This window comes from Muscardinus avellanarius (genome assembly GCF_963383645.1).
Source record: "Muscardinus avellanarius genome assembly, chromosome: 19".
Taxonomy (NCBI): domain Eukaryota; kingdom Metazoa; phylum Chordata; class Mammalia; order Rodentia; family Gliridae; genus Muscardinus; species Muscardinus avellanarius.
In genome coordinates this window covers 21,451,084-21,476,328 of record NC_137805.1, presented here as the reverse complement: position 1 = coordinate 21,476,328, position 25,245 = coordinate 21,451,084, and the positions used below count along the sequence as shown (strand labels likewise).

General features: G+C 53.4%; 1 protein-coding gene and 1 pseudogene across 2 annotated transcripts; both read left to right on the top strand.

The window, feature by feature from the left end:
* Positions 1-5,012: 5,012 nt before the first annotated feature.
* Positions 5,013-18,196, top strand: SLC17A9 (solute carrier family 17 member 9; the record flags this gene model as incomplete). The annotated part of the gene is made up of 13 exons (XM_080716139.1): positions 5,013-5,071; positions 9,525-9,722; positions 10,016-10,155; positions 11,241-11,340; positions 12,473-12,603; positions 13,003-13,099; positions 13,238-13,334; positions 13,938-14,025; positions 15,538-15,572; positions 16,820-16,935; positions 17,478-17,533; positions 17,631-17,660; positions 18,033-18,196. 13 exons carry the CDS (start codon positions 5,013-5,015, stop codon positions 18,194-18,196), a joined length of 1,311 nt encoding a protein of 436 aa, XP_080572265.1.
* A 2,269-nt stretch (positions 18,197-20,465) lies between these two features.
* LOC308277011 (KATNB1-like protein 1) lies at positions 20,466-23,079 on the top strand (annotated as a pseudogene). Its single transcript has 2 exons — positions 20,466-21,256; positions 22,940-23,079. The product of its transcript is annotated as a KATNB1-like protein 1 (transcript).
* Positions 23,080-25,245: the final 2,166 nt, after the last annotated feature.

Here is a 25,245-nt window from a genome sequence, read left to right as displayed (position 1 = left end):
GTATAAAAGTTCTTTTTAAAGGGCTGGGGGGATAGCTCAGTGACACAGTGCTTGCCCTGCATGCACAAATTTCTGCACTTAACCCCAGTACCACACACCCCAAAAAGGGTGCAGTTATGTGTTACTAAGTATTTTATTTCTTCTTTTTATGCCTTCTGGTAGAAAGTGCCTTGAAATAAATGAAACTTGCTAGGCGCAGTGGCGCACACCTGTAACCCCAGCAACTTGGGAGGCTGAAGCAGGAGGATCGCAAGTTTGAGGCCCTGTCTCAAAATAAAAATTATAAAGGGCTGGGGATGTATATCAGTGATAGAGCATCCTTGGGTTCAATCCTCAGTACCAAGACAATATAATAATGAAACTCGAGAATATTCTGGTATTCTGTTCTTGTATCATGAAGGTATATGAGGAATAACCTCTTGTTTGGAATTTTCTGAAGCACAGGGATTATTGCAAAGTAAATGAGAAGTAATTTGTTTTATCACTTGAATTAAGTTTTCAGGTTCTAGAAAAAGCAAATATTGGCTGGGGCACATGTTTGTCTGAAGACTGGTGACCCTGTGTCCCCAGAGACCACAGCCAGAGCACGCTAAGGTGGTGAAAGTTGGGAGGCCATCCTTCTAAGACTGTGGCATATCTGTGTCCCTTTTTCTGTGCACTCTTGGTTTGGGGCCGTGGAGGAACCTAGGGTTCCGGAAAGACTCACCTATTGAATGGTAAAGACACTGCCATCCTGGGATAGCAGATCAGGGCTCCCTTCCAGGCTGTCGCTGTCCAGTGTCAGGTGAACAGTGAGCGCCCGCACCCAGCCAGCTGGCACGCTGAGCGGAGTGCACGGCCACGGCCTCCTCCTCGCTGCTGCGTCCACGTTTTATTCTGACACGTGCGCATTCTTACGACGGGTATGTTCCTTGGGAAATCTGTATTGCTTTTCGGATGTATGGGCACCTGTCTTGGTGACAGTGGTCGTGTAAATCCTGTATTAAGTCATAGCCTGCTCGATTCCACTGTGCACCTTCAGTTCTGTAACTCTACTTCAGGGCGAATTTGTGCCCTGCCTCCCCACATACCCTGAGAAATGTGGAATAGGCTGCCTTTGCCGCCTGTTCTTATTCGATAGTAAAAGTTTTCACGTTTTTTCATGATGGTCATCTGAAGGCTCTTTTTTCTCCCCTTCTATAAAGATGTATTGATAAGAACAAAGAAATACCATACGAACACAGTGGGAGTCACTGTTAAAAAGTTGGAAAGGTAGAGAGAACTTGAGTTTTCTGTAACTGCTGTGGTTTTAATCTATCCCACTCCAGTAGTACTTATCTTTTTACAAGAAAACAATGTGAATACATCAAAAAGAAGGGGTACTGCACCACACCCCAGTGATCAACGCTCAGCGGAGGCCCGTGTCGGCCTGACAGAAGCCCCTGCAGGAGCCAGCCAGGTGCTTCCATCCGTTGGTCTGTCGTTGGAGAGGTCCAGCCCTCTGCTTCCCTGGGCAGCTGGAGGAGCACAGAGGACGGCACCGTGGACGGAGCAGCAGCACCTGCAGCACTGGGTGTATGGCATGAGGAAGGGAGGCCTTCCCGTCGCCATTCCTGTGCACAGTGGCACTGTGAGTGTCTGGCCGTCCATCCTTGCTGCTGCAAGCACGGCCAGGCAGCACAGGAGCTCGATGCCAGTGTCAGCGGAATGCCCGGGCGTGCGCTCTCATCTGGCAGTCAGAGGCCAGGGGACCAGCTTCCTTGCACATAACACCCGCTGGTCTCGGACACCACAACTCTGGAATGGCGCGTGCGGTTAGAATGCAGCGTTTGGTGCATTGTTGTCTAATTGCAGCAGACGCCTGTGGCCTGTGCTCGCAGTCCTGAGCTGGTCTACCGTCTCTGGAAGGGCCTGGGCTGCACACCCTCTGACACGAGGCCCTTGCTGTGGCACCAGAGGCAAGGCACGTGGTTCATTGGTGATGCTGACACCCACGGCTGTGGGGAGGGCGTGTTTTGCCTGGTGTGTATGGATAGGAATGTGGTGGTCCGGTACATCTGCAGCTGTCGATGTCTCATTGCAAGGCCAAGTTCAAAGGCCCAGTGTGACCACGACCCAGGAGAAAATTATGATGGAGCCACAGACCTGTTTGCATTCAGCCGGGGCCTGGAGAAGTAGCAGCCGAAGACGAACATGCTCCGTCCACATTTGTCTTGAGGTGTGTTTAGATGCAGGTCATGGTGCAAGCCTCCTGCCTGGCCACTACCTCGGCTCAGTGGGAGACCTCAGGCTGGCCCTTGGCGCTCAGGAGGAAGACCACTGGGGTGCAGTTGCTGCCTGTGCCTCGCGTGGCCGCCGCACCTTGAGGCTAAGCTGCGGTATGCAGCAGACTGGTCCCGCCTACCCTGTGTGCCCTCTGCAGGCACCGCGGCCTGCCCACTCAGGCTCTTCTCCCCTGTGGATCAGACGCCGAGTCGTGGGATTGATTCCCCTGGCAGGTTTGGGGAAGTGGAGCAGGCTGGCCTGCCATTGAGGCCTGTGGCATGGGGTTCATGGGGGAGCAGGAACTTAGTGAGACCCTGTTTCAAAAAATAAAAAGGGCTGGGTATAGTTCAGAGTCAGAAAGCCGGGCATGGTGGCGCACGCTTGTAATCCCAGCATTCGGGAGGCTGAGACCTGGAGGATCACGGTTCGCGGACAGCCTCAGCTACTTAGTGAGGCCCTCTACAACTCAGTGAGACCCGGTTTCAAAATAAAGAATAAAAAATAAGGCAGAGGGTGTAGCTCGGAGGTCAAATGCCCCTGGGTTCCATCCCCAGACCCGCAAAAAAAAACAGAGTCAGAATGTTCCTAGATTCAATCCCCAGTACAAAAAAAATAATTACCCAAACCCATTGTGCCTCCCTCCGCTTCACTCCGAATTCAGCGGGTATGCGTGAGGTTGGCAGGGCCACAGCAGAAAGCAGAGCCGTAGACCCCCACACCAGAGGCTCTGCTGGGACTTAACAGCCCTGTCAGGAGGATCGCCCTAGGTCCCCAAAAGCCAGGGTCGCCTGTCTGCTGTAGGTCTCCATATACACTTCACCTGGAATGCCAGGTCTGTCGGGTGGGGGCAGCTCATAGAATAGAAGCTGAGAGAATGTCGGCCTCACCAACACCCTGCCTCTGGCAGCCCCAGGGCTCCCAGGCCCCCTTTGGCTCCCCAGCTATAGCTGGGGTGCTCTTGGGCACTTCCCTGGGCCTCTTGCCCCAACCCCAGGCTGCCCTGAGCTTCGCATGTTCCATGACACTGGGGCTGCAGCCTCAGACCTCCAGCTGGTATCCCCACCTCCTCAACCCCATTTCCTGCCTCTCACCCCTTCCTCGGTGCTGGCCAGGTAGGCGCCTGCTCCTGCTGCCCAGGCCTCTGTCCTGAGATGTGTGCCCGCTGTCCTGTGTTCATCTGTCCCCTGTGGGCTTCTCGGGCATCTTGCAGGTCCCTGCTTGGCCCGACCTGTTTGAATAGCATCCTTTCTATCTTTTTGTCCACCCACCCCAGAACATCAGCTCTAACCACAAATGGCAAGCCAGGCCTGATGGTGCACACGTGTAATCCCAGCACTTAGGAGGCTGAGACTGGAGGTTGCAACAAAGCCCTCTCACAACCTAGTGAGACCCTGTTTCAAAGTTAAAAACAGGCTGGGGGGATAGAGCTCAGAGGTAGAAGGTACTGTATTTCACCCCCAGTACCACACACACACACACACACACACACACACACACACACGCAGCAAGTGAGGACAAGTGGACACTGCGGTGTGCTTCTGGATCTTAGTATAAAAGTATCATCAAAGAGCCTCATGCAGTGGATGAAAGCAAATGGTCAGGAAGAGCGCAGTGCTGTGGGCTGCAGGTTTAGAGCCAGCCTCAGCCACTCAGGCCCTGTTTACAAATAGAAAAAAAATTTTTTTTGCAGTACTAGAACTGAACACACGGGCATTCTGTACCTCTGAGTTACACCCTGAGCTCCATTTTTTGTTCTTTATTTTGAAACGGGCTCTCACGAAGTAGTTGAGGCTTACTGTGAACCCATGATCCTTCTGTCACAGCCCCCTAAGTACTGGGATTATAAATGCGCCACCACACCCGGCTTCCAAATAAAAAAATTTTTTTAATAGGCTGGGGGTATAGCCTGGAGGTAGAAAGGCCCTGGGTTCCATCCCCCATAACCCCTTCCAAACCAAAAGGGCTGGGGTATCTTGGAGGTCGGATGCCCCTGGTTTCTATCCCCCCTTCCCAGCTAGGCTCCTGTGTGTGGGATCTGTCCCAAAAGACCCATATTTATTTATTTATTTATTTATTTATTTATTTATTTATTTATTTATTGCGGGTCTGGGAATGGAACCCAGGGGCATTCGACCTCTGAGTTACACTCCCTGCCCTATTTTTTATTCTTTATTTTGAAACAGTCTCACTAAGTAGCTGAGGCTGTCTGTGAATCCCCATCCTCCCGTCTCAGGCTCCCAAATGCTGGGATTACAAGCCGGCGCCACCACCACGGGCTCAAAAGACCCATTTTAAAGAGTGTTGACCCCAGAGTTTTACTGTCCCCACTGACAGGTTTCTCTGCAATGATCTTCATTGCATCAATACACAGCCCTGTGGGGACTTCTATCTCCCCCGGATTGTAGACAGGAACTGAGGCCCGCCCCCCTCTGTCTGTGGCTGGGCTGGCACACCCAGGGCCAGGATCCCCCAGTCTCCAAAGCATGGAAGTCCCAGAGCCAAATTCAGGCAGCGCAGGGGCCAGGCACCTTTCCTGTGGGCCGGCCAGGAGGTCCCGCCTGGCCCAGCCTCCCCATGCTGTCTGTCACTGGTGGGGCAGGGACCCAAGCCCTGGGGGTGACATGTGCTGGGAACGCCAGACGGAAGCACTGTGGGGACTGACACGTGGACTTGGGCGGCGCTGCCTGGTGGGTTGGCCCGGGCGGGAGCTGGACGGGGGGCAGGGCTTTGGGACACCGCTGTGCCATGCTGTCCTAGAGGCCAGCCCGATGCCGGTGCCCCCAGAGCTGGCCCGCAGGGACAAAGCCAAGGACGCCCAGTGGTCCAGGTGGGTGGAGGGAGGGGAGCAAGCGGAGGGGAGGGGGCCGGCCAGCACCTGGCACTGGGGAGGGAGCAGAGATGCTGCCGGCTGGCCTGCCATTGGAACCTCCACTGGGCGCGGGAGGCTGCCCATCCAGTGCCCCAGCCCCTCAGCACCATGCTGCCTTTGCTTGCCTGGGGCCGGCACACCCTTACCTGGGCAGTCCTGGCCCAGCAGGGGGATCTTCCTCCCCTCCAAGTCTGAGAACCTGGCAGGGGCCCTGAGCCCTTCTCCCACCTGGTGACCCTGGGGCCTCATGGTCGGGCTGTCCTCAGTAAGAACTGCAGCCTATGGGTGGCCCTCCTCGGGCTGTGAGCTCAGGGTCCTCTGCAGACCCAGACCCAGGCCAGTCAGGGCGGGTTAAGAGGGCTCGTGGGCCTGCTGGGTGCCTGGCTCTGGAAAAGTTCCCCAGCCCTGGCCAATGTTCTGGGAGGCTGGTGGGTCACCCACCCTTCATACTGTCTCCACGCCCCCTGGCCCCCTGGGCATGAGATACCCATAGGAGCCAGGAATAAGGTGGTGGCGGCTGGCAAGAGGCTCCAAGTGGGGCCAAGCGAGTCCCCCGACCACAGAAGAGCCCCACCCCACCCTTGGCCAGGATGCTGGGCCCAGGCTCTGCTCCCCAGGGAACCTCCCGTGGCCTGGGGAGCGTTTAGGCCTGGGGGTAGCAACACCATGCCGCTGGCCAGCGGAGGACATGGGGTCGAAAGAAGCCCCCAAGTGGTGCACGGGAGAGGCTCGGTCCAAGCCACAGCCCTGCCTGCCGGTGCCAATTAGAAGGGGTGTGTCTGGGGTGAGGTGTGTGGGCTCCCTCCCCACTGTTCACCCAGGCTGGCCCCTCTGCCCAGCCCACCTGGCTCCTGAGGTGTGGCCAGCCTCTGCCCGCCTCCCTTCCCCTTCCCCTTCCCCTTCCCTTTCCCCTTCGGGAGCTCACCACGGGTCTCTAGCCAGGGAAGGGGGCACTCAAGGGTCAAAGCCATCCACGGCCCACGGGCGGGTAGCAGCAGCAGGTGCCCTGTGGACACACGCCCCCTCCAGGAGGCCGATTCTTGGGGAGTCTTAGGGGCAGGCAGAGGCATGGTTCTCTGGGCTAGCTGGGCGCCGGCACAGCACAGTTCCCCTCTCCAATCAAGGGCCACGTGTGTGCCCGGCCATGGGTGCTTCTACGCCGCCGGGCCATCTGCAGTAAGCTCAGTCTGCAGGAGGCTCACAGGAAGCACCTGCTGCACTGGGGTGCTGGCCTGAGGCAGGGTAGGGGCCAAGTGGGTGGGCGGTCCCCCTCCAAGCTGGTTCCTAATCAGCCCTCCCCCAGCAGAGGGGGATTCTGGGACTGGAGTTCTTGCCCTCTGGCAGCCGTGGCGAGAGGTGGCTCCCTGGAGCCAGACTTCCTGGTTCTGTGTCCCCAGAGACTGTACCTTCACCAGCCCAGCTCGTGCCACCCGCCTCGCCCAGGGATGGTAGACGGGGTTCCCCTATCGCCAGGGCCCAGGGAGCAAGCGGTCAGCTGGGAAATCTGCTCCCATCAGCCCTCCCACCCCAGCGCCTTCACTCAGGGCACACCGGCTGCCTGATCAGGTGGGTTCTTGTCTTTTTTTTTTTTTTTTTTTTTTTTTTGTGGTGCTAGAGATGGAACCCAGGGGCATTCTACCTCTCAGTTACACCCCCCAGCCTATTTTTTTTTTTTTTTTTGAAACAAGGTCCAACTGAGTTGCAAAGGGCTGCACTAAGTAGTAGCTGAGACTGTCTGCAAACCACAATCCACTTGTCTCAACCTCCCAAATGGCTGGGATTACAAGCCTGCACCACCACGCCTGACTTTTTCTTGACCTCTTGAGGCACCAAGGAGCAGCACCGTGCTGGCCTTCTGGAGGGCCAGGTCCCAGCTGGCGCTGTTTCTTTATTTTTCTTTTTTCTGGTTTTTTTTTTTTTTTTTTTTTTTTTTTTTTTTTTTTTGGTGTGTGTGGTACTGGTCTTTTTCTTTTTTCTTTTTTGTGGTGCTGGGGATTGAACCCAGGGGCATTCTACCTCAGAGCTACACTTCCAGCCCAATTTTTTATTCTTTAATTTGAAACAGGGTCTTACTAAGTTGTGAAGGCCTCACTGAGTAGCTGAGGTTGGCTGTGAACCTGTATCCTCCTATCTCAGCCTCCCAAGTACTGGGATTACAAGCATATGCCACCACACCTGGCTGGTCTTTTTCTTTTTTCTGTGTGTGTGTGTGTGTGTGTGTGTGTGTGTGTGTGTGTGTGTGTGTGGTACTGGGGTTTGAACCCAGGGCCATTCTACCTCCGAGCTACATCCCCAGCATTTGGGAAGCTGAGACAGGAGGATTGAGGTCTGAGGACAGCCTCAACTACTTAGTGAGGCCCTTTGCAACTCAGTGAGACACTGTTTAAAAATTTAAAAAAAGACGCTAGGAGTGTAGCTAGAAGGTAGAATTCCTAGTACCCTGGGTTTCATCCCTAGTACCACAAAAGACACACACACACACACACACACACACACACACTGGAAGGAAGACAGGCCATGTGTCCTTCCTTAGCCCCTCAAACTCTAGCATGCACCAGGATGTGGTGGGGAGGGGGGAGATAGCTATTCTGACCCTACCCAGCTGGGCGGGGCAGTTGCACCCTGGTGGGGCCCACCCTGTATACCCTGGGGCAGAGGGCCCTCCTCCAGCCTGACCTTCACAACCCTACGAAGGGGTAACAGAAATGGGGGATTTTTCTTTTGAACAGCTCCAAGCTTACAAAGAAGATGCAAATTCAGTACTTAGACCCCCCCTGCTTGCCCATGTAAACCTGACAATCCCAAGCTGGGGAGGAGGGGGCTGTGCCCCACCTGGAGCCCATTCATTCTGGGAACCTGGAGCATGGGGGGTGGAGCTGGCTATCCATTTCCATTGTTGGGGACCTTCACCTCTGAGGTCTGTGATGTACGCCCAGTAGCTCAGGAAGCCAGGCCTGCGCCTAGGCGGCCTCAGTGGGGCTTGGTGCAGGATTCCTCGATTCCTCAGCGGTCCCTCTGTCTTCCTGGGGCCCCAGCCTTGCCTGCCCCCCCCCCCTTCTGCGCAGACCTGGTGGCTTTCCTGGAGCCCCCTGGGCTCACTGTGCTGCTCCCTGGGGCCCTCCTGCTGCCTCTCTGGGTCCCCTTGCTCAGCATGCTGTTCCTCGCGGGGGTTAGCAGTCAGCTCCCCTGGCCTGTCTGACTCCTGGGCCTCCAGGTTCCAAAGGGGATTTGAGAATGTGGCCTGGCCACCTCCTGGCCTCGCTGGACTCCGGCTGGCATCTTGGCCGGGCCAAAGTACACGTGGACACCCCGACCAGGGCTTAACCTGCCCTCCTGGGGGTGTTCAGGCACCAGCCTCGGCTGGGTCATGTCTGGTATTTACCTGTGTTCTCTGTGGTCAGCAGATGGGTGCATTTAGAGGTCTGTGAGCTTGTAGAACTGGGCGTGGTGGCGCACACTTGTAATCCCCATGCTTGGGAGGCTGAGACAGGAGGATTGCGCAGGTTCGAAGCCAGCCTCAGCTACTTAGTGAGGCTCTTAGCAACTTAGTGAGACCCTGTTTCCAAATAAAATATAAAATAGATCTGGGAGTGTAGCCTGGAGGTAGAAAGTCCCTGGGTTCCATCCCCAGTACAAAAAGAAGAAAGAAAGAAAGAAACGTGTGAAGGAGGCTGTCCTGCCCCCCCCCTTCCTGTGTGCGTGTGCCATGCCCCCACACCGGTGTTAAAACAGATTGTAGGGGGGGGAGTATTGAATAAATACTCATGAACTAACAGCTGGGCGTGGTAGCGCACACTTGTAATCCCAGGACTTGAGAGGCTGAGACAGGAGGATCCAGGTTTGCAGTCAGCTTCAGCTACTTAGTGAGGCCCTGTTTCAAAATAAGCAATAAAAAATTGGGCTGGGGTATAGCTCAGAGGGAGCATGCCCCTAGGTTCAATCCCCAGCACCACACACACACACTTACAAAATACTCATGAACTCAAAAGTTATTCAGCAAAGTACTTCTATGCAGAAAGGTGCAGGCACACCAGAAATCAGGGCAAGCACACACACACCGGGCTCCTTTTATCCTCCTGAAGGTAGCCCACGGCGTCACCCTTCATTGGCTGGGCTGAGACCTCACAATGTAATCCGGTTGGCTAGTTTCCCACCGGGCAAGTTTTTTCTTTAGAACAAAGGAGAAGTAGGAAACCTATAATTTCCACAGTGGGGTATATGGACAGTGTACCTGAAAGTTACAAAATGGATTCCTGAGCTCCTATTACAAAATGAATGCCGGTCCATTTTATATGACTTCATACCTTATAACTTCGATAGAACAGATCGTGTTTCTTACACTTGGGAGGCCTCTGAGTGCATATGGGGCTGCCCATGAGGCCTTCCAGGGCCAACCCCCCCTCCCCTGCAGGCCCGAGTGCCGGGCATGGACGAGGACCTTGCTGCTGGGCACCTGCCTGCTGTACTGCGCCCGCGTCACCCTGCCCGTCTGCATGGTCACCATGAGTCAGGACTTCGGCTGGAGCAAGAAGGAGGCCGGCGTCTTGCTGAGCAGCTTCTTCTGGGGCTACTGCCTGACGCAGGTCGTAGGCGGCCACCTTGGGGATCGGTAACTGCCCTCCCTGCCCCCATCACGGGGCTCCAGGAGGGCCATACTGGGAGAAAGGGCCCCTGGGAAGGGGCTCTGCAAAACACCTCGGGGAGAGGAGAGATCAGTCCTGGCAGACCTGGGGCAGCAGCAGCTGCAGAGGCCTCAGAAAGACAGACCGGGCTCAGTCCTGCGCTCCCAGCCCTGAGCCCCGCTTCCGCAAGCTCATGGCAGTGTGCACCCAGAGGCGCTCTGCACAGGGCGGCGGCCCGCAGCCCGCCCCACAGTCACCCTCCTCCCCCGCATTCCTCCAGCATCGGGGGTGAGAAGGTCATTCTGCTGTCTGCCTCCACCTGGGGCCTCACCACCTTGGCCACGCCGCTGCTCGCCCACCTGGGCAGTGCCCACCTGGCCTTCCTGATCTTCTCTCGCATCCTCATGGGGCTGCTCCAAGGTAAGGGGCCCCTCGGCCGCATCCCTCTTGCGCTGCCCACCTCTTACCCCAGGCCGAGCGCCGGAGCCGGTGTGGTGTGGCTGCTGCTGCCCTCTGCCCGCTAGCCTGCTCGGGTGCTTGCTGAGTCTGTGTGTTGTCTGTAGCAGGGGGGATGCTGGGGTTTTGCAGCTCTGTGCTTTGGGGACATCACCCTCTAGAGAGGCCCTGACCCTGGGGCAGGTGGCTGACGGTGCCCTCAAGGTATGGCGCCTGCCTTCTAAGCAATCCTATTCATAGACACTGGAAGGAGTTCAGGGAGGGAATCAGACTGAGGGTTCCTTCCTGTTACTACCATGGATAGCAGCAGAGTGCACACTCAGAAACTTCAGACCAGAGCTCTAGAATTCTCTAAAGCCAGGCATGGTGGCACTAGCTTACGATCACAGTACTTGAGACAAGAGGATTGCAGGTTCTAGGACAGCCTCAGCTACTTTCCTGTTTCCAAATAAGAATAAAATAGGCCTGGGGATAATACCCCGAAGGTAGAGGGCCCCTCGGTTCCATCCCCAGTACCACAATAAGCAAACAAACTCTCTAGACTGGCAGGGACATGGGGTTGTACAGTGGTTTTCAAACTTCTAAGCTGCCAAGGGCCCCACTGTCCAAAAGAAATCTCAGAAGGGAGCTATATCCACAAAAGTACTGATAAAGGCTGCCCCCCTGGGGGGCTGGTATCTGCGGGTGTGCCCACCTGCGGGGGGCTGGGAGGAGGCCTAGACCCCGCTAAGGAGCTGATGCTGGGAGGAGCATGTGCGCACAGTGTGTCTGCAGCCAAGGAGCTGGTGTGCCTAGGGAGGGTGCAGCTCGGAAGCAGAAGTCTTTCCTGCGGACCTTCTGGTGACACTTGGGTGACTCTTATCCAAACCAGGTTTGTGTCCTGAGCCAGGTGTTGCTATACACCCAGCCCTGCCAGTCCTTGGGTTGGAGAGGCGTGGTGGAGGACGCATGGAGAGCCTCCGATTTCACAGCCCAGCTCTGAGTGCGTGCGTGGCCAGGCTCACCGGTCCTTGCTGCTCACCCTTGACCGCACCCTCTGCTCCCTCCAGGCCTCTACTTCCCGGCCCTGACCAGCCTGCTGTCGCAGAGAGTGAGGGAGAGCGAGCGAGCCTTCACCTACAGCACTGTGGGGGCTGGCTCCCAGTTCGGGTAAGGACCGGCGCACGGGTGTGCCCTACAGGGTCTGGAGGGTGCCTCAAGGGTGCTAGTAGCCCCAGGCCAGCTCCGAGATAGAGTTGCCACTCCCAAGGCCCATGCAGAGCATCCTCTCCACACACATATAGAGATGTGTATGTATATATGTGTGTGTATATATATATATATATATATATTTTTTTTTTCCACCTCTGAGTCTGAAACATGGCTCACTAAGTTTCTAAGGGCCACACTAAGTAGCTGAGGCTGGCCATGAATCTAGATTCTTCTGTCTCAGCCTCCCAGTACTGGGATTACAAGTGTGTGCCCCAGGCCCAGCTTCTTTTTCTTTTTCTTTTTCTTTTTTTTTTTTTTTTTTTTTTTTTTTTTTTTTTTTTTTTTTTGCAGTACTGTGGATGGAACCCAGGGGCATTCGACCTCCGGGCTACACCTCCAGCCCTATTTTTTATTCTTTATTTTGAAACAGGGTCTCACTGAGTTGCAGAGGGCCTCGATAAGTAGCTGAGGCTGGCCATAAACCTGCTATCCTCCTGTCTCAGCCTCCCAAGTACTGGGATTACAAGTGTGCCCACCATGCCCAGCTCTTTGCCTTTTTAGTTTAAAAGATCCAGGACAGATTGTAGGCCAATTTGAAGGCCTAGAAGCAAGAAATCTAAAGTCACTCGGGTCCCACACAGCTGTCCATGAGCCTTGGCCTACTCCATCTGCCCCAGCGCTGTTGCCTGTGCGACATTTCTCGGTCACTGGATCCTTAACAAGCAGCCAGGCCTGGGGCCGGAGGAGCAGCACTTTCTAAGGACTTAAGATGCCCTCTTTCGAGCTGGGCATGGTGGCACACACTTGTCATCCCAGCATTTGGGAGGCTGAGACAGGAGGATGGCAGTTCACGGACAACCTCAGCTACTTAGTGAGGCCCTTTGCGACTCAGTGAGACCCTGTTTCAAAATAAAGAATAAAAAATAGGGCTGGGGGTGAAATGTGCCTGAGCTCCATCCCAGTACTGGAAAAAAAAAAATCTCCAATCTCCTCTTTCTTAGGGGCTTGGCTTGCCCCAGGAAAGGGTTCTCTGGGCCTCCTTGCCTACAGAGCACGGCCGAGGGTCATGCCCCACTACTCCTGTCCCCAGGACTCTGGTAACAGGGGCCGTGGGCTCCCTGCTCCTGGACTGGTGCGGCTGGCAGAGCGTCTTCTATTTCTCGGGCGGCCTTACCTTGCTTTGGGTGTGTTATGTGTACAAGTACCTGCTGAATGAGAAAGGTAATGTTCCCAGGTGGTGGTGGCGGGAGGGATGGGAAGGCCCGGGGTCTGGGGCCTCCTCCCCTGCAGGAGCTGCAGGTCCCCCAGCTATGGCTTTGACCGGGACCAGAGCCTGAGAGAAAGCTCACGTGCTCAGCCCACTGAGGTGTTCTCGCTCAGTCTGCAAAATTACACCTGGAGCAGCAGCAGCGGAGGGGCCCTGCACAAATAGGGGAGGGGCGGGGAACAGGTGCAGGGAAGACTCAGACGGTGAGAGGGGGCGCTCGGGGACCCCAGGGCCTGCCTCCTGTTGGCTTCCATGGGGAGAGGGCAGGAGGCAGGTATGAGCTCTCTGCAGCGCCCAAATGGCCGGTCTTTTGGGGTCCTAAGGCTCTGCCCGGAACCCCCTTGCTCCCTCAGAGCGCGTCCTGGTGCCAGGCCTCCTGGCTCAAGGCCTGCCCGTGGCCAGGGCCACCCAGGTGCCCTGGAGACACCTCTTCCGGAGGCCTTCCGTCTGGTGAGCTGGGGCTGGCAGGCTGGGATGGCCCCGTGGGGAGTGCCCCTGGCCGGGGCCTGGGACAAGCGGTGCTGGGTGCAGGCCTGGGCCGCAGGAGGGGCTCGGGCAGGTGGAGCCCTGAGCCTGGTCCCCACGCAGGGCGGCCGTCTGCTCCCAGCTCTCCTCTGCATGCTCCTTCTTCATCCTCCTGTCTTGGCTGCCGACCTTCTTCAAAGAGACCTTCCCCTCCTCCAAGGTGGGTGGCCTTGCTGGGCCTGCGCAGAGTGCAGAGGCCGCACAGCTGCCGGGCCCTGCCCCGTGCCAGGTCTGGGCAGAGATGGCCCCTGCGGTCTATACACGCGGGGCAGGGCCCCCTGGCACTGCGGTTGAGGCCTGGAGACCCATTGTCCACGCTCCGCAGTGGGGGCTGGGACACCTCCCAGCTCATCTCCTGACCTGGACCTGGTGCTCTCAAGAGCCTCACCCTCAGGGCCTGGCCACCCACCTGCAGTGGCTGTTCCCAAGGCACACCTCAGCAGGGGCTGGACCAGAACAGGGGAGCTACCTGTTTGGACTGGGCCCTTCTACTGATCCAAGTCACCCCGGGTTCTGGTGACCAGGACCCCCTGGGCTCACGTCCCCAGGGTGGGGTGGCCTAGCTCTGGCCCTGCCTGGCCAGGGGTTGTGGGCTGCAGGGTGAGCCTCCAGCAGACCTGGGCTCACCCCAGGGTGGGTGGAGCTCACCTTCCCAGCACCCTTTGCCTGTGGGTGTCGCAGAGCTCCCTTGGGCAGCAGCTAGCCTGAGCCTGCCCTGCTACTTGCATGGGCCTGGCCACCTGAGACCAAGCTCTGCCTGCAGGGCTGGGTCTTCAATGTGGTGCCCTGGTTGGTCGCCATTCCTGCCAGTCTGTTCAGCGGGTTTCTCTCTGATCATCTCATTCGTCAGGGTGAGTCCTAGGGGCGGGCCCTGGCCCAGGACACACCCAGCTACAGCTCATGGGAGAGACCCCACCCCTGGGACCATGCAGTGACAGAGACCCAGCCTTCAGAGCAGACCAGGAATGGAGGCCGCCTGGAGGCGAGGGAATCTAGAGCCAGGCGCCTTGTCCCAGTTTCCCGTTAAGGGGCGGGTGGGGGACGGGTGTCCTGGTTTGTGCAGGTAACGTGTGTCAGCTGTGTGGTAGCACACACTTGTAATCCAGTACTTGGGAGGCTGAGATGGGAGGATTTCAGATTTGCGGCTACTTAGTATGATCTTCTGCAACTTAGACCCTTTCAAAATAAAGAAGAAAAAATAGCGCTGGGGCGTAACTCAGAGGTAGAATGCCCCTAGGTTCAATTCTTAGAACCAAAAAAAAAAAGTCTTACACTCTGGGCATGGTGGCACATGCTTGTAAACCTGTTGGGGTGAGCTCTCGGCTCAGGAACTCGGGGTCTGCAGGGTCCTTGGCTAACGTGACGGAAAAGAATTTGAGCACGCGCCAGTTACAGACATAGAGGTTTATTGGGGGAAAGGGGAAGAAATACACATTCAAGAGAGAATGGGGGCCCCTTAAGATGAGGAAGGCATTTTGGGGAGTTCAGGGTTCTCTTCTTATAGGGGACTTTCGTGAGGGGTGGGCTCGAGAAGGTATGTGAGGATGAGTTCGGTCCGGTAGTCCCGAGGCGGTTTATGGTGGGCAGGTGGTCTGGCAGCCTGAGGGTGGGTGAGCTCAGTCCAGTGGTCCCGAGGCGCTCCCTGATGGTCTGTGGTCTGGTCGGCCTTAGGATGGATGATCTCGGGCTGATTGGGGTCCTCATTAGTCAATTGACGGATAAGCTGGGATATCCTAAATTATAGGTTTTCTTGGAAATATCGTAAACTCTAGATCTACAGGTTTCCCAGGAATTTATGGTAGAGTCCGGCCTGGGAAAGAGAGCTGGTGTGTGGACTAGAGGCAGAGGCACTTCAGCTCCAGGTTCATATATTAAAGTTATATTTTTACTTTTCCTTCCTGTCTGTCTCCTTTCTATCTACTTATTTCTTCTGTCTACATCAAACCCATTCTTGGGAGGCTGAGACAAGGAGGATTGCAGGTTCAAGGCCAGCCTGAGCTACTTAGTGAGGTTCTCTGCAACTCAGTGAGACCCTATTTCTAAATAAAGAATAAAAGTATTATACATTCACTGTGAAAAAATTAGAGAATTTGGAGACAGAGAAATACGCTCGGTGCCTGACAGTGGCATCTTAACCATCCACATGGCCAGCCCTACTCTGCACTTGCTGCCTGGCCCGCAGCCTCAGGAATCCTCCAATCACTAGTACCACGCATAGAGCTAGAGCCTCACCAGGAGGCACCCCTCCCCTGCCACCGCGGCCCCTCCCCCTTGCAGCAGCAGCTGGACAGCTAGACCTGGGCCTGCATCCAGGGCCAGTCCATGGGCTAATGGGACCACCCTGGCTCTGTCTCCTCACTCAGGTTACAGAACCATCACCGTCCGCAAGTTCATGCAGGTAGGAAGAGCACTCTCGCTGGAGTCCCGGCTTCGTTCTGGGCTCTTGGGACCTGAGGGTTCTGTCCCCAAATCACTTGACTGGTGGGAGGAGGCCGAGGTCAAAGGCATGGGCTAGAAGAGCTGCAGCCCCTGCTGGGCCTCACCCCTGGTGTTCACTCCTGGGTCACTGAGAGTTGGTGTGTCTATGCGGCACCCAAGCCATCAGAGGCCCAGTCACCGGCACCAGCACCCAGTCGGGGTGCTCAGACAGAGGGTGCTCCGTGGTCAGTGTTGGGGCCAGTGTGGCTGACCCAAGACCTTTCTCAGGGCACTAAATGCCAGCGGTCTGGGCCGGTCTGGGCCTGGGTATCTCAAGCGGGGCCTCCGGTCCCCAGCTCCTTGAGCAAGCCATTCTTGCCTGTGGAGGGTTTCATAGCCAAAAACTTTATTCTTGAAGCCAAGCATGGTGGTGCATACTTGTAACCCCAGTACTTGGGAGGCTGGAGACAGGAGGATTACAGGTTCATGGCCAGGCTCAGCTACTTAGTGAAGCCCTCTGCAACTTAGTGAGACCTTGTTTCAAAATGAAGAATTAAAAATAGGGCTGGAGCTGGGCCGTGGTGGCACACGCTTGTAATCCCAGCATTCGGGAGGCTGAGGCCTGGAGAATCACAGTTCACAGCCAGCCTCAGCTACTTAGTGAGGCCCTCTGCAGCTCAGTGAGACCCGGTTTCAAAATAAAGAATAAAAAGTAGGTCAGGGGATATAGCCTGGAGGTCAAATTCCCCTGGGTTCCATCTCCAGACCCGCAAAAAAAAAAAAAAAAAAAAAAAAAATAGGGTGGAGGTGTAGCTCAGAGGTAGAAGGCCTCTGGGTTTCACCCCCAATACTGCAAAGAAAAAAACAAAAACTTAATTCTTAGACAAGAATAGAAGTGGAAGACAAATTCACAAACCAACTTCCTGCCCCTTGGAGGTCCGGAGGATGTGGATATAGGGGAAAGAAATGAGAGGGAGGGCTAGGTGATAACAGGGAAGACTATCCATGGCTTCTATTATAATGAATCAGAGGTTGTCTGGGTCGCCATCTTGTGCCAGCCCAGCTGGAGAGGGACTTCTAGTCTCAGACAACCCGGCCCAACATGAGTGAGATGAGGGCGGGTGGGAGCCAGCAACACCGCTGAGATGGTGCCAGCTCGGGGCTAGGCCCAGGACGCGTCCTGCAGGCGGCCAGCCGCTGGTGCCCTCACTGGCCCTCTGTTGGCAGGTCATGGGCCTCGGCCTGTCCAGCGTGTTCGCGGTATGCCTGGGTCACACATCGAGCTTTCTCAAGGCCATGGCCTTTGCTTCAGCCTCCATCGGCCTCCAGACCTTCAATCACAGGTAGGTAGGATGCTGTCCTGCACCACAGGTAGGATGCTGTCCTGCGTGCCGAGGGCTGCCACCCACCCCAGGCCTCGCTGTATACCGGCTCAAGGCCAGGCGGGGTCCTCAGGAGCGTTCTCACAGCCCTGCTCATCTGGCAACCAGACGATGTGGACCAGGGTCTTTCAGAGAAGCCAGGACAGTCACCTGGGGAGGCCCAGAGTGGAGGCTGCCTGTGCACGGTGGGGCCTTTCCTGTGGTTGGCACCTCCTGGCGCACACAGATGGCATCCAGAACCACTGGGAGTTGCCCTGGGGACCAGCACTTCAGCGCCACATCATTTTAAATCAGCAAACAGCAGTGGGTGTGCGAGCCCGCGGGCCAAGCACCAGGAGCAGCTTCTAGTGCTGAGATCTCTGCGAGGACGGGTGTGCCTGGAGCTGGGTAGACCTGTGTGCCTCCTGACGCCTGGGTGCCCTCTCCCAAGCTCAGCAGCCTTTCCCAGCTGGGCGTGGTGGCCAGGCCCCAAGGCCTCTTCCATGTCGCTCTGTCTCCCACAGTGGCATCTCCGTTAACATTCAGGACCTGGCCCCATCCTGCGCCGGCTTTCTGTTTGGTGAGGATGCTGTCGGGCCAGCCTTGCCCCTCCTGGCCAGTGGGAGCCGCCTAGGCAGGTGGAGTGGCCTCTGACCTTCTCCTTTGGCCTTTCACAGGTGTGGCCAACACTGCAGGGGCTCTGGCAGGTGAGGGGCGAGCCCTGTGCCCACGGGTTCCCCAACAGCCCACAGAGAAACAAGCCCGGAGGCTGCGTGGGGGAAGGCCGGGCATCCAAGCCGCCTTTGGGGTGTCCATGTAGCCTGGCCGATGGCCGGTGGCCCCCGGCCACTCTCCCACCTGTGCCGGGGCCTGGCATGCTAGGTTCATTCTCCACTACCATCATTCTGTTGTCCTTTTGAGGAACATTGGGGAGTTGTCTGTGGCCTGGGGGTCCCTGCCCTCTGAGGCTTCAGAGCCTGAGCCCAGACTCCCTTGGCCTGGCAGGCTGGAGCCCTGATCCACCTGGGTCCTGGGGACTGTGCCAGGCCCACCCACTCCACCTTCTCTCTTGGGTGCAGGTATGGTAGGCGTGTGTCTGGGTGGCTATCTGATCGAAGCCACGGGCTCCTGGACTTCTATGTTCAACCTGGTGGCCATCATCAGCAACCTGGGGCTGGGCACCTTCCTGGTGTTCGGGCAGGCCCAGAGGGTGGACCTGAGCCCCGTCCATGAGGACCTCTAGCTTCCAGGGACAACCAGCTCCACTAGACAGACTCGGTCACTCTGGACCTGGGAAGCATAGCAGGGAAGACAGAGACCCTGGCCCAGTGGCTTGTGGGCATCGGATGAGCTGGCACTGTGGCAGAGTCTGGGCCAGGACTGGGCTCTTCGCTGCAGACCCTCAGCTTCCCCACCTGCCAGGGGCCCAGCTGGCTTGCAGAGGGGCTTGTCAGTGCAGGAGCACGTATTTGCTTACATTCTCTGTGAAGGGGCTGTGGGGCGCCGAGCAGCCCAGCCCCACCCACTGCATGCTGTGGCACCCCCAGTTACAGCCTCCCCAAGTGTCTGCAGACGGTGCCCAGGGTCCCCAGCGGGGACACGCCCGTGGGAGCCAGGCGCTAGACAAGGCCTTGGCTGCCTCCTCTCCAGCGGCCAGGGCTGATGGTGACCTGCCCCGGCCTGGCTCCCCATTCTGTGAATTCCTCGGCGCCCCAGCGTGTGCTGAGGAGGCCAACCTTCTTTCTGGCCACGGCTCTCTACCTCCTGTTTTATGCCCAAGAAGCTGTGTTCTCGTGTACTACAGACAGATTCTGAGAGAATATATATGGAGAAAAGAAACTATAAAATGGAAGATCACCTCAGAGCCTTATTTAAATAGCTATTAAACTATTTTGAATGAAGATTGCTGGGGTTTTGGGTGTTTTTTTGTTTTGTTTTGTTTGCGGTACTGGGGATGGAACCCAGAAACATTCTATCTCCAAACTATACCCCCAGCCCTATTTTTTATTTTTTATTTTGAAACAGGGTCTCACTGAGTTCCAAAGGGCCTCACTAAGTAGCTAGGCTGTCTATGAATCACGATCCTCCTGTCTCAGCCTCCCAAATGCTGGGATTACAAGTGTGCACCACCACGCCCAGCTGAGCACTTTTTTTTTTTAATGTGTAGTACTGGGGATTAAACCCAGGAACATTCTACCTCTGAGCTATACCTCCAGCCCTATTTTTTATTTTTAGTATTTATTTATTTATTTACTTATTTACTTATTTACTTATTTATTTTGCGGTACGGGGGATAGAACCCAGGGGCATTTTATCTACGAGCTATACCCCCAGCCCTATTTTTTATTCTTTATTTTGAAACAGTCTCACTGAGTTGCAAAGGACCTCACTAAGTAGCTGAGGCTGTTTGCAAACCTGTGATTCTCCTGCCTCAGCCTCCCAAGTACAGGGATTACAAGCGTGCGCCACCATGCCCGGCTCTACTTTTTTATTTTTGAAACAGGGTCTCACTAAGTTATTGAGGCTGGCCTTGAACCTGTAGTCTCCTACTCCAGCTTTTCAAGAACTGGGACTCCAGACATGTGCCATGCCTGGCTTGCAGTGGAGGATGTTGATCACGGAATGAGTGGCTTTGCTGGGCGCGCCTGACCACTGCTGCAGGTACGCCAGAGCCGGCTTTGCTGAAGGCTCCTAGGAACCTGCAGCCAGGCTTCCAGACATTTCAGAGCTTTCTATCCTGAGTCTAAGACCACACCAAGAAACGCCCCTCCTGAAGATTCCAGGGCAGTCATTCTCCTCTGCTCCTTCTCTTGTTGTGATAAAATCCGTTCAACATAAGACTAGAGCCAGGTGTGGTGGTGCACACCCGTATTCCCAGTACTTGGGAGGCTGAGACTGGAGGATCACCGGTTTGAGACCAACCTCAACAATTTAGCAAGACTCTCCACACCTATTGAGTTTCTGATTCAAAACTAAAAATAGAGCCAGGCCTGATGGTGCATTCCTGTAATCCTAGTATTTGGAAGGCTGACTCAGGAGGATCGCAGGTTCAAGGGCAGTCTCAGCAAGTGGTGAGACTCACCAACCTAGCCAGACCTTGTTTTAAAATTAAAATTAAAATACCGGGCGTGGTGGCGCATGCTTGTAATCCCAGAGCTTGGGAGGCTGAGACAGGAGGATCGCACAGGTTCGAAGCCAGCCTCAGCTACTTAGGCTCTCAGCAACTTAGTGAGACCCTGTTTCCAAATAAAGTATAAAATAGGTCTGGGAGTATAGTCTGGAGGTAGAAAAGCCCCTGGGCTCCACCCCCAGTACCACAAAAATAAGATAAAGTAAAATAAAAATTTAAAAAGATAGGGCGCTATCCCGGAGGGCAGCAGGCGGTGGCGTTTGGCTGTGAGTGGGGCCTGGCCCGGAGCCGTGAGACGCTGTGGGCAGCCAGGCGCGCTGGGCCGGCGCCGGGGCTGGGCAGAGGCGCCACGCTACCATGAGACGCCGGTATTTAAGAGATTATGGCATCTGAAACCCACAATGTTAAAAAATGGAACTTTTGTAATAATATTGAGGATCAGTCCATTGATCTTCCTAGAAAAAGGACCTCTAATTTCACTAATAAGAACATGAAGGAGGTTGAGAGATCTCCAAAACAGCTGGCCGCTTACATAAATAGAATTACAGTTGGACAAGCCGTGAAAAGCCAGATAAACTACGTAAGGTGATCTGTCGCAGAAAGAAAGTTCATCAACCTTTTCTAAGTTCTTGTTACAGAAAAAAACAGTCCCCTAAAAGTGGGGGCTGTGACATGGCAAATAAAGAAAATGAACTGGCGTGTGCAGGCCACCTGCCTGAAAAATTACGCCCTGATGGTTGAACATATTTGGTTAACTCCAGTGATTCTGGTTCTTCACAGACAGAAAGCCCGTCATCAAAATAGAGTGGGTTTTTTCCCGAGGTTTCTCGGGACCATGAAACAATGACTGACTCAAGTTTTGTTCAGCAGGAATTTGAGATTGAAAGTAGCTTTAACTTTCTGGAGAAAGAGAAGTCTGAGTGAACTTGCAGCTTATTTGGTGAGGACAGAAGTCCTTGGAGCTGTGGTAGATTGTCTTCCTGTGCTAACCAGTAGTTCACAGGAAGAAAAGCGATATATCTCACTTGGCCGCTGTGTGGATTGGTTGCCTCTAGTAAAGTCATTGCTTAAAAGCAAACTCGAAGAATATGTCATAGTTGGTTAAACTGGCTCCAGGAGTAATTAAAAGGTGGTGGTCAGAACTGTCATCCAGAACAGAAATTATAAATGATGGTGTGAGGGACTAGAGGAATGGAAAAGACCCTGGCCCCATGAAGATTCAGATTAAAAATACAGGATAGTATTAGGTGTGTAATAGGAATTAGGAATTATAGTATTAGGTGAGATTAAAAGGATAAGAAATAGGAAAATAGGATAGTAATAAGTGTGAAGAAAAGAATGAATTTGGAATAGAAAAATAAATAAGTGTTTTGATAGTATTTTTGAGTAAAGGTCGTAGGATAGTTTTTCTTGAGAAATGTGTGGGTGTAAGTGTCTTTTATGAATTGCTTGAACTTTAGCTCCTGTACTCGGCTTATGCGAAGATGCGGCCTAGGTTTAAAAAGAAATAAAAAGCCTGTAAAGAAATGAATTTTGAAAAGTTTAGAAGTATGCTTTGCTTTTGGAATAGGAAGGCTAAAGAACGTTGAAAGCATTTTACAAGTTCTCTGCTCCAGGAAGCTTGTAACCACGAACTAACCTCTTTGGGAATATGTGAGCAGAGGTTCCCCCCACAGTATGAAAGTTTAGCAAAGATAGCTTTATAAGTTACTTAAGATAGAATAATATTAAGAGTGATGTGAGAAATTTAAATTTATTGAATGCGGCAACTAGTGGGATTGTAGTTAATTGACAAGCAGTTAACTGACAAGTTCCTGTTTTTCATCCTGATCTGCTCAAATTATTGCTTCTGTAAAATGGGAGAATGTAGGGAAGGAGTGTGTTATCTTAGATAGGCTGGTGGGTACTGACAAGTTCCTGTTTTTCATCTTAATCTGCTTAAGTTTTTGCTATCGACTAGACCATCTGCAGGTCAGAGGCGGCACTAGCAAGCCCAGCATAAGGGAGATAGGCTGGCCTTGGCGCAATGACGTAGAAAGGCAGCTCTGTAAAATCATTTGCTGTGCATTAAGTATGAGTATGCTTGCTTTTAAAATTATTGGTTGTACTTGTTTACAAGTTTATATGATTGGATATGCCTTTGGCGGGCTCTGACATGTGCGACCACCCCCTCTTTGGGCTATAAATTCAGAGCTTTAGGCCAGGCGTGGTGGCGCACGCTTGTAATCCCCGCGCTTGGGAGGCAGAGACAGGAGGATCGCGCGGGTTCGAAGCCAGCCACGCGCGCTGGCTTAGGAGACCCTGTTTCCAAATAAAAATGTAAAAATAGGTCTGGGAGTGTAGCCCGGAGGTAGAAGGGCTTTCAGGAACCCCAGTACCACAAATAAATTAATTAATTAATTCAGAGCTTTCAGTGAGCTCGGGGTCGACCCTCGACCGAACTCCCTCGCCTACTAAAGGGGCTGCGGCGTGGCCAGGGCCACTCTCTGGCAGCCTGTAATCCCCTGTGAGGTGACTAGTGAGTGACGTCTGGGTTTTGACCCCTGGCTGGCCAGGAAAGAGCTGCAGCGCAATGAACCTCGCTGTCTCTTGCATCTCCAAAGTGTCCTTCGTTATTTGGGGTGGTGGGCTTGTCTCAGACCCTTCAATGGAAATATTAAGATTTTAAAACGACAATTAAGCCGGGCGTGGTGTCGCATGCTTGTAATCCCCGCGCTTGGGAGGCAGAGACAGGAGGATAGCCCAGGTTCGAAGCCAGCCACGCGCGCTGGCTTAGGAGACCCTGTTTCCAAATAAAAATGTAAAAATACGCCTGGGAGTGTAGCATGGATGTAGAAGGGCTTCCAGGAACCCCAGTACCACCAAAAAAAAAAAAAAAAAAAAAAAAACGACAATTAAGTGGATTGTGGGAAGAGGAAAACCCTCTCACCTTGGTTCCAGGATATACCAGTAATATAGCTAAGGATGTAGATGGGAATTTATTACAGTTGCATTGAGAGATCTCGTCTACTAAAGAGCATTGGGTTATTCAGAACATCCTTGGACTATACGACTTCCAAAAATAGGTCTCTTCTAAGAACTATGAACTATAGAAGAAATCAAAACTGTTTTTTCTTCTAAAAAGCCACATAATGAAACCACTAATGAAAAAACCTAACAATCTACTTCACATTGAAGTGGAAAACTATCCTGAAGGAGGCTTCAGCTTCGTGAGGCGACGTGCACTAGGAGACGGCTCCCTTTGCTGCCATCTGGATGACATGGCTACCCCGCCACATTGTTTAAGAACTACTGGGCCTTCATGCAATCCTGCCTGAGAATAGAATTTATGCTGTGCGAAAAAATAAGACAGGACTTATTACTAGAAACCACAAAGACCAATCATCATTAATTTTTTATTGTGTTTTATAAAAAACACTTAAATGTGTACAGCTATTTTCTTATGTTGAAAAGACTTTGAAAGTTTAAAACATCATAGTAAATAATCAATATTAAAATTTTCTGTTCACACTGAGATACTGTGTATGAAAAATGCCTTAATTATTAATAGGCCAATATATTGTAATACCAATATCTATTTTTAAAAATTAAAACCAAGGCTGGGCGTGGTGGCACACGCTTGTAATCCCCGCGCTTGGGAGGCAGAGACAGGAGGATCGCGCTGGTTAGAAGCTAGCCACGCGCGCTGGCTTAGGAGACCCTGTTTCCAAATAAAATATATAAAATAGGTCTGGGAGTGCAGCCTGGAGATAGAAGGGCTTCCAGGAACCTCAGTACCACCAAAAAAAAAAAAAAAAAAATTAAAACCAACTATGGTTGTGGCATGATAAAATCATGGAATTAAATCAGGGGTTTACATTCATATGGAAAGTTGTTGAAACATTTCATACTATTTTTAAAACTTGAGAATGTTTTTAGTAGCTCTGATTTTTTTTGCCAGAATGTTCATGTCGTCTATGCATGTGTCATCTCTATATAAAGAAAAAGGGGATATGTATTTGTATGAGTCTTTAACTGGAGACACCCATGGACTTGGCTAATTTATATTCACTTTTATTGTATATAGATTTCTAATATTTTTCATTTCTTTATCATTTAAACTTCCTTCATTTGAATAAATTGACTAAATATTTCTATTTAAAAAAATTTAAAGCCGGGCGTGGTGTCGCACGCTTGTCATCCCCGCGCTTGGGAGGCAGAGACAGGAGGATCGCGCAGGTTCGAAGCCAGCCGCGCACGCTGGCTTAGGAGACCCTGTTTCCAAATAAAAATGTAAAAATAGGTCTGGGAGTGTAGCCCAGAGGTAGAAGGACTTCCAGGAACCCCAGTACCACCAAAAATAAAATAAAATAAAAAAATAAAAAATATTTAAAAAGATAGGGCTGGAGGCTGGGCAAGGTGGTGCACATTGTAATCCCAGCACTTGGAAGGCTGAGACAGGAGGATCGCAGAGGTTCGAAGCTACCTTCAGCTACTTAGTGAAGCCCTTTGCAACTCAGTGAGATCCTGTTTCCAAATAAAGAATAAAAAATAAGGTTGGGAGTGTATGCCCCTGGGTTCCATCCTCAGTACCGAAAAAAAATTAAGGCTGGAGGTGTATCTCTGAGGTAGAATGCCCCTGAGTTCAATCCCCGTAGTTGCAAGCACACACACATGCACACAAAAGAGGCACATTCACATTGTTGTGCAAGGGTCACACCACCCAGCCACAGAACTTTGTCATCTTGCAAAACAACCTCGTCCCTATTAAATATTAACTCCCCTGCACCCCAGCCCCCCGGGCACCAGTCCTATCTAGAAATCTGACCCCTCTGAGGACCCCGCGTAAGTGAAAAGACCGTGGGGAAGTGACCGGCTTACCTCCTTCAGCGTCGTCCTCGGGTTTGCCTGCGGCAGGTGTCCAAGGTCCTTCCTTTTTCAGAGTGGCTAACGGTCCGGGTTTCCTTTACCCACCCATCCCCCTCCGGTGGACACTCGGCTCTGTTTTCCTCCTGGCTGTGGGACCCGGTTGGCACCTTTGCTGCGCTACAGCCTGTAGAGTCTTTGAGTGCGAGGGCAAGTGCCTTCTCAGGGGCTCAGTTGCCGGGGTCACCTGGAGCCCCTGAAGCCCCGCGGGCCGTGTAAACTGCTGGGTGGCACAGGGTTCTGGGCCCAGGTCTCTG